Source organism: Fundulus heteroclitus, chromosome 13, assembly GCF_011125445.2.
Source record: "Fundulus heteroclitus isolate FHET01 chromosome 13, MU-UCD_Fhet_4.1, whole genome shotgun sequence".
Lineage (NCBI taxonomy): Eukaryota > Metazoa > Chordata > Actinopteri > Cyprinodontiformes > Fundulidae > Fundulus > Fundulus heteroclitus.
Window position 1 is genome coordinate 4,207,438 of NC_046373.1, and position 8,340 is coordinate 4,215,777.

Genomic DNA, 8,340 nt, shown 5'->3' on the forward strand with positions numbered 1-8,340 from the left:
AAAGTAGTACCTTTTAGTCTATAAATACTATTTTCTTAACAAAAGTGCCAAAAATACATTTAAAAACATACGATAAAAGGGCTGTTACAGCAAAAAGAAAAAGAAAAGTAAAAAATATAAACGAGGGAACTGCTAGTGAGATAAAGTTGTATTTCCGAAGAAGAGTTCTGATTGTAAAAATGTATTTTTTCAAAAGAGGCTGCATATGTGTTTAAGTCAATTTCTTTAAAAATATTAAATGAGGGGATTTTTCTATACCATTTCATCTTGGGGACATAATATTTTGCTAGGATTGAAATACATGTAACATATCAATAGATGTAACATTTAGATGTGGATTAAACTTTCAAGTTAAATAAAAGAAATGTGACTTTTTCCTAATTTTTACATTCTGCATTCACATAGGCTGGGCTAAGACGTAGGGTTGTAACACTCAGGTTTGGCTAGAGTTCTGAAATATTGTGGCACAATGGGTTATGGTCTTCAGACACCAAAGTTGAACTTTTGCTCACAATTCCAAACAACATAAACATAACTTTGAGCTGCATTAAAAGAACAGTATATCTAAAAGAAAACATGGCAGAGGCAGCATCATGCTATAGGATGACTTTTCTTTAAGTGGAACCAAAAAGGTTTTTAACCAAATCCTTCAGGTTTCGGCCACAAAATTGAAGGTGAAGAGGGATTTTCTATTTCACCACAGTGAGTCCAATCATTCAGTCCAATGCATTCATGTCAACAAAACATGAACTTCACTGGAGGAAAAGAAGTATTGGAATGGCCCAGCTAGAGCCCAGAACCCAATCTGACAGAAAATCTGTTGTGACGCCTGAAGTTTGCTGTAAATAAGCCATGTCCTCTTTTACAAAAAGAAGACCAAGTTCTGAAATTGAAGCAAAAGGTGCTTCAACAAAGGAGTAGTTTAACAGTGTAAGCACACTCATGCAAGCAGAGTTTGCAGCTTTTTTTCTTTAGATTTTTCCTTCTACAACATTTATTTTTTTAAGTTGCGTAAGATAGATGTCACCTTTAAAGGTGGACATAGTTTTGAAAAAAAATTTTGTCTGATTGTTCGGTACACAAAACCTTACAACTTTGTATATTGAATATTGCATACACCGAAAAATCAATAAAGAAATTTAAAGCATTGATTACGAGACCAAAAAAACAAAGTCATAAAAGATTTATTGGATTTTCAATAGATAGATTTACAGTATGTCATAAATCATTTTGCTATATACATACTATTACTCATATCCAACAAAGCCCAATCCATCTTTATTAATGAAGCTCTTTAAACAACCAAACTGTCCCAAAGAGCTGAAAAGAAACAAAAGGAAATAAATAGAAAATAACAGGAGGCACATGGCATAAATTTAAAAATAGACACAAAAGCTCTGTGTTTCAAGAGCTCTGTGTTTTTACATTTTAAGGCCTACAACAGCGTTGGCACACCGACAGCTGAGTTTATGCTTGATAAAAGGCACGCACCGAGGCTAAAGATGCACATTACGTCACATTTTATCCTCAGTAATAATATTACTTTTCTGAAATGTTGTTACACATTTTGCATAAAAGAAATTACTAAAAAATATTTTCTATCCCCAAACCGTTGACATAAGACATATCACAGAGATTGAATAGGATTTTACAGTTAAACCATCAGCCCTTCATCATCATCTCCATTTCAGGTCTGGCCCTTTGTGGAGTGTAATAATTCTCATCCCATGCAAAGCCATCCGTATTTTTCAGTAAATTCATAAGATGTCTGGAAACTTCCCGTCTAACCTTTTCCCTGTTTTCTTCGTTCCAGTTTCCAGTTCTTCGTACTCTCTCTCTAGCTTCTTCTTCCTCTCTAAGCAAGTTGCTTAAACTTTCTACTTCAGCACAGTTGCCATAGGGCCAGCACTGTGTTTCAGTCGTGTCCAAGCCAAACAGATTTTTACAAGAAAGGCAAGGTTTTATTTTTTCTCCCCCTCTGATGTTAAAGGCCTCACAACTTGCACCTGAAGGAAGCTGGATGGTGCCGTTAAAATATTCCTTCCTCCTTTTTTGAGGATAGTAGCTCATCACAGCATCGGCCACATACTCATTCCAGAAGCTCAAACAGGAGGCAGCAACCAGGATTTGGCCAGCAGGACGCCCGGTGGTGGACATGGAGACTCCGTAGTGCCTCACCCAATCTTTATGTTTATGAACACGAGAGACGCAGAGGGTGGTGGAGAACAACAGTTTTTTGGGAGCGTTTTCCATCAACTCATGTATGATTTCTTGCAGCGTCGTTCTTATGACATCTTCATTCTCCTGCCCCTTCAGAGAAACAACCTGAGATCAAACAAAAAGAATCAAACAAAAAAGCAAAAACTCACATTATTATTCCATTTCTGATGATGCATATGGCTTAATGTAAAACATGTTGGTCTCATCTGACCAGAGCACTTTTGTTTGCTACTTCCACTACCCAGGGGTGAAAGTAAGCAGGTATGGTTTCGGTACTGCGTACCGCTAAGGCTTCAGGTGTACATAATTAAGTCACACGTAATTTAGGTACATACTTTTAAGGGGCATTTTGAGGGACTATATTGGGGGCATCAGCTAAGACCCCCCATAACTCCTCTTCCCTCTAAAGAAGCCCTTTAAAATCTTTATTTATGCATGTTTTCCCACTGTTTATTTCAGTTTATTGCAGCACACCAATAGAATATTCTTTTCTTCAAAAAATCCACCCACCTCACTGCCTCAACACGGCAGAATAAATTATGCAGGGACCGGACAAGCCGCTCCCAAATAGCTTTTTTCCTACTGTCACATGGAACCATGGAGGCACAGGGTTTGAAAAGCTGCACGAATATTCATAGAATCTTGGATTACAAAACATAAATGAAATCGCTATTTCCTATAGGCTTCAGCCTCTAACATTATTAGAAGGTGTTACATCTCCAAGGTAGATGTGTTGTTGTTTTTTGTGTGCTAATTCTTTGTCCTGTGCTAGGCTCCACCTTCTCCAGGATGTGGGTGTGGCTTCCAGAGTCCCATGCAATCAGCAATCACCTGTGTCCTATTTAAAGGCTGTGATCCTGCACCTTAGTGCCTCTTGGCCACTTGCTTGCTGTACCACCTCTTGCCTATGTTGTCAGTGCAAATGCCTGTCTTGTCTATTTTTATGTACACTTGGTCAGACTGTGTTGGTGGGGGAGAGCTGCCTTTTGGTTTAACCCCAGTTTTCTCCTGTTTATGTGATTGTTAGGTTTAGATTAGTTCGTAGGTTTGTACTGTTTTGCTTTCATTGGTAAGTTCTTTTATTTTCTGGTTAGGGTTGTTTTGTTTGTTATGTTGGCCTGGGCTCTCCCTGAAATTTTAACTGCCTAAATTGTAAATAACTGAAATACTAGTAGTAAATAAATATTTAAAAGACAACTCTGCCTCCTCAATCCACTTTCTCATTTTATGTCCGTCCCATATACCCCCTAGACTAAGCCAGGGGACGTAACAGAAGGCTAAAAGCAAAGCAGAATGTAAATTTTGGACCGCAAACAAAATGTGCTCGGAGAGCAACTTCTAACTCAACCTTCGGCGTGTGTAATTACGCACTAAGGTGCCGTGCGCAACAGAGGAGATATGATGTTTGGTCAGGGCGGAGACTGAGATGATAAACCTGTCGCTGTGAAAGGTGATGGGAAAAAAGGTCATAAACTGTAACAGGCTAGAAGTGCATGGATCTGAGAAGAAGGGTGAAAACAGCAGCTGGATTATGCGTAAAAGATGCAGCGTGAACCAAGTGTGGCAGCTGAGGGGAAAATGTTTGACCATAGGGGGGCTTGGTGAAAGCCAGTCACAAATTAGATTATAGGCCTAGATTGATAAACAAACCCGTAGGTTAATGATAATCTGGGGTGTTTCATTCCATGGATGTGAATCTGATAATTCAGATTGTACCTTTCGTTAAAGTCAGGTGGAAAATAATTGTGTTTTGTTGTTGAGCTGTTTTTGAAGAACTTCTGTTTGCAAAACAACCATATTTCCCCTTTTTTTTTAAAAACTAATAACCTTCTCAGCTCAATATTATATACACAATCTAAAAACTAGTAATGTAAACATAAAAAGTTAAAGCCAGCAAATAGGATAAAACGTACAATAAAATGCAGATACACAAAAACAAACACTGAAAGCGACAAAAGCTAACATCTCAAACTGGGTTAAAAGCAAAAAAGAAAAGATGTGTTTTAAGAGAACATTAAACACAGAAAGTGAAATGGCCTGCGTGATATGTAAACTCTGTAATCCAGAGTTTTGGTGCAACAATGAGAAAATGGCGTTACATCTTTGCACTCTCTTTGTTTTTCAAATGACTAAAAACACTGACCTGCCAACCTGATCAAACTAGAGGGAGCGTGCATATGAATCAGGTCTGACAGTTACCGGAAAGCAAGGCCATGAAGACATTTAAAAACAGATTAAAGCATAGATTAAAATCTTTAGTCAGCCGTCTGTTTGAAAAAAACTGGACTGGACCACAAACTACTTTCACCCCTGCCCCTACCTGAGTGGCAGCAAACTACAAACAAGCCAGCAACACGCTTCAAACTACACACAGGCATTGACTTTACTGATAAAGTGACTTTTGAAGGCGGCTGGTTGGACCTGGATGTTATTTGGGTGAATCAAAGTAAAAGGGCTTGAGTACGAACGCACACCAAAGCTTTCAGGTTTTTACATTCGCCACTGTTGTTCTGTGATATTTATTTTTGTGGTTGTAAAATGACAAGATATGATAAAGTGTAGGGGTATGACTTACATATTCAGCAATACACTGAATGTAGGACTTCACCAAATGAAAACGACTCACCATGTCCAGCACACATGAAAACGGGCTCCGTCTTGGCAGGCGAGAGGAACACCATCTGAAAGGCTCGGGATGGACTTCCTTTAAGTATTCCAGTATCTCATCGTCATTATCCAAAAGTTCTCTGGGGGAAAATGCTGGTTTATTAATCCTCCCCAAAAAGAAAATGCTGTGAAGAATCTAGAAAATGAGAAACAAACATAAAAATATGATTTTCTATTTGCATGAGAGTGCATTGAGTGTGAAGCATCATATCACAATCACACGACGAACCTCATCCACCAGTTCTGAAGTGTCTTCCCGGGTTTCTGTAGTCATTTCCAACATTTTATAAATAAGTTGGAAGGCGTTTCTTTTGAAAACATCAGATTTTAGGAATTCCTCTCTAAGTGAATAAGAAAAACAGTGAAATTAAGGACAATTAAAAATCAAGGGACAACGTAATCTTTCATGTTTCTATAAGCTAACTGACATACCTCTTATTCTGCTCAGCAGCCTGTAAATGATATATAATAAATACATTATAATAGTGCATATTTAATTGATGGCTATCTATTTACACCAGCAAAGAAGTGTTAAAGATAAAGATAAACCTAAACATGAAAACAAAGATAACCACATAAAGGCTGCCACTCACCATCGTTGCTTCCCGATAAATGAAACTAACAGAAGAATAAAGCCCTTCCCCTTTGTCTCAAAAAACTGGTTTCCTGTGTGACGTAGGCCCAACCCTAGATCTTAATACGGAACTGAAAGAACCATGAGAGCTCTGCCATGGGGCATGTCTGTACACTTGTAAACGGGGCAGGCAATATGTGATCAAAGTTGTGCAAGACGTAACACAGCAAAAACTCCTCTGCTAGAATATTTAAAGGACAAGACAGCACAAGTTAATGGAAATACAGCAAAAACACAACAACATAATAGCAGATTAATCTTGTAGTACTGTCATCATACAAAATATGTTAATGTGGGGGCTCAAAGGATTTTTTTTTTATAAACTTTTTATTTTCCAGGGTTGAAGGATTATTGCAGCTGTAAAGATGTTTTACAGCATCAAGTCTCTGTTTTGCCAGCATGAATGGGATTTCTCTGACAGCCCCTATTAGATTGACCAAAACTCACAACATTTGGAAAGTCTCCATAATTCAGAATAGTAGAGAGAATAGTAGATTTACACAAGTTGTAAATAATTTCTACTGCAAATACAAAGATGAAATAGTTGGACCTAAGTCTACTTTTCCCCCCTGCGTCACCATCTGGCCAAGCTCTAAGGGAAATCCCAAACTATCTTCCTCACATGAAAGCAATTTGGTTGGTCTGTTTGGTAACACCCCCCCCCCCCCCAACCACTATGGCCCGAGCCTGTCAAGAGTTGGAAACTGCGGGAACACCAGTGTCCACAGGGAAGCCAGTTTTAAATCACTAGGAAATAGAAAGGGTGGAATCAGGAAATAAGCCGTATGGAGCCGTATGGACACAAAGAGGGACTGTGGTGGCAGCGTCATGCTGATAACTAGTGATGCACCGACATAAACATTTGGGCCCATGTCAATATTGATACTGCTGTTATGGCTGATAACTGATTATTACCGGTATTCTATACAGTATTCAAATTTCTCTACCTTATTGACACTGTTAAAAAATTACCAAACTGCTTCAGCATCCCACAGTCCAGCTCTTTATCACTGCGACATACCCAAACAAACACAGCATAGCCAACACCCTCCCCACCACTTCCAGCTGCACATGCAGGTACAGGTACTGGTCATATAATTAGAATATCATGAAAAAGTTTTTTTTTTTTTCAGTATTTCCATTCAAAACAGGAAACTTATCATTTATATTCACTCATTATACACAGACTGCTATATTTATTTTAATTTTGATGATTATAACTGACAGCTAATGAAAACCCCAAATTCAGTAATTCTGAAAACTAGAATATTGTGAATAGGTCCAATGTTGAAGACCCCTGGTGCCACACTTTAATCAGCTCATTTACTAAAAAACACCTGCAAAGGCCTTTAAATTGTCTCTCGGTCTAGCTATGTAGGCGACACAATCACGGGGAAGGCTGCTGAAAGGGAAAGCACATGAATAGAGAGGTGAAGAGAAGGAAAATATGTGGTAGAAAAAGTGTACAAGCAATAGGGATGACCGCACCCTGGAGAGGATTGTGAAACAAAAGCTATTCAATAATGTGGGGCAGATTCCAAAGAGTGGACTGCAGCTGGAGTCAGGGTTTCCACAGTCAGCGATTCCTTGTAAATGCAAACCTACTTGGCAATAAACTTGATTCTGATTCTGATGGTTAGGGTGCCTTGTCATCTGATGGTGTTGGTCCACTGTGTTATCTGGGGTCAAAGGTCAACGCAGCCGTCTACCAGGAAGCTTTAGAGCAAGCAACCTTAACCCCATAGAATATGTGGAGTTATTATAAAGAAGATGCAGCAATATGCCAGATCTAAGAATGCAGAATGCCATATCAAGATACTGGTTAGACACCATGATTAGTGCACAGGTGTGCCTTAGACTGCCCACAATAAAAGGCCACTCTGAAAGGTACAGTTTTGTTTTATTGGGGGGGGGGGGGACTCAAAAACCAGGCAGTATCTGGTGTGACCACTGTTTGCCTCACGCAGTGCAACATATGTCGTTCGCATAGAGTTGATCAGGTTGTCGATTGTGGCCTGTGGAATGTTGGTCCACTCCTCAATGGCTGTGCGAAGTTGCCAGGAACTGGTAAACGCTGTTGTATACGCTGATCCACAGCATCCCAAACATGCTCAATGGGTGACATGTCCGATGAGTTTGCCGGTAAGAACTGGGACGTTTTCAGCTTCCAATTAAAAAAAATGTCTCTGAAGTGTGTGTGCTCATTTCTATGCAGCTGATACTTGGTCTGCCCTTTCGCATGAATTACTGCATCAATGCGGCATGGCATGGAGGTGATTGGGAACTCGACACCTACATTCAACCAAGCTGGTGTGAATTCAAACTAGAACTCAGATTTTATATACAACTGTTTATTTCACAGATTTCAAAGATTACATCTTTGTAATGTTTCTAACTGAAAAGTCTTAATTTCCAACCTCTCACATGATGCTATACTAGCTTTCTCCATCACCACCAGTGATGAGCCTGTCTGATAAACTGCTATAGGCAGACACCTGTCATTACTTTCCTGACTTGATTCAGCTGCTCCTCTTCAGCCTGGCTTGGTGTTCAAGATGCCGTCTACGTAGCCTGACAGAAAAGACGAGGCCTGGACAAACCAGACTGTCTGTTTTTATGCTGCTTCAGTCAATTCTGGGTGAAACACAGTGTGATTTACAACATACAGGAACAAAATGACTTAAAGAACATGTTTTCTAACCCTTAGCTGCATGAGTCACATGCATATGTGGATCAAAAATGAGAATCATTTTTTTTGTCATTTTGTTTTAAGGATAATCACTTGAAATACATGTAATAAAACAATATCCACACAAAGA

The 8,340-nt window shown here is 39.2% G+C and overlaps 1 protein-coding gene across 1 annotated transcript; it reads right to left on the minus strand.

Annotated features, from left to right (window-relative positions):
* Positions 1–1,168: 1,168 nt before the first annotated feature.
* On the minus strand, positions 1,169–5,495 carry LOC105931957. The gene is made up of 5 exons (XM_021320661.2): positions 5,481–5,495; positions 5,320–5,339; positions 5,117–5,228; positions 4,847–5,023; positions 1,169–2,325 (listed from the first exon to the last, which is right to left on the minus strand). The coding sequence occupies exons 1-5, from the start codon at positions 5,481–5,483 to the stop codon at positions 1,663–1,665; spliced, it is 975 nt and encodes a 324-aa protein (XP_021176336.2). The 5' UTR covers positions 5,484–5,495; the 3' UTR covers positions 1,169–1,662.
* Between the last annotated feature and the right edge of the window lie 2,845 nt (positions 5,496–8,340).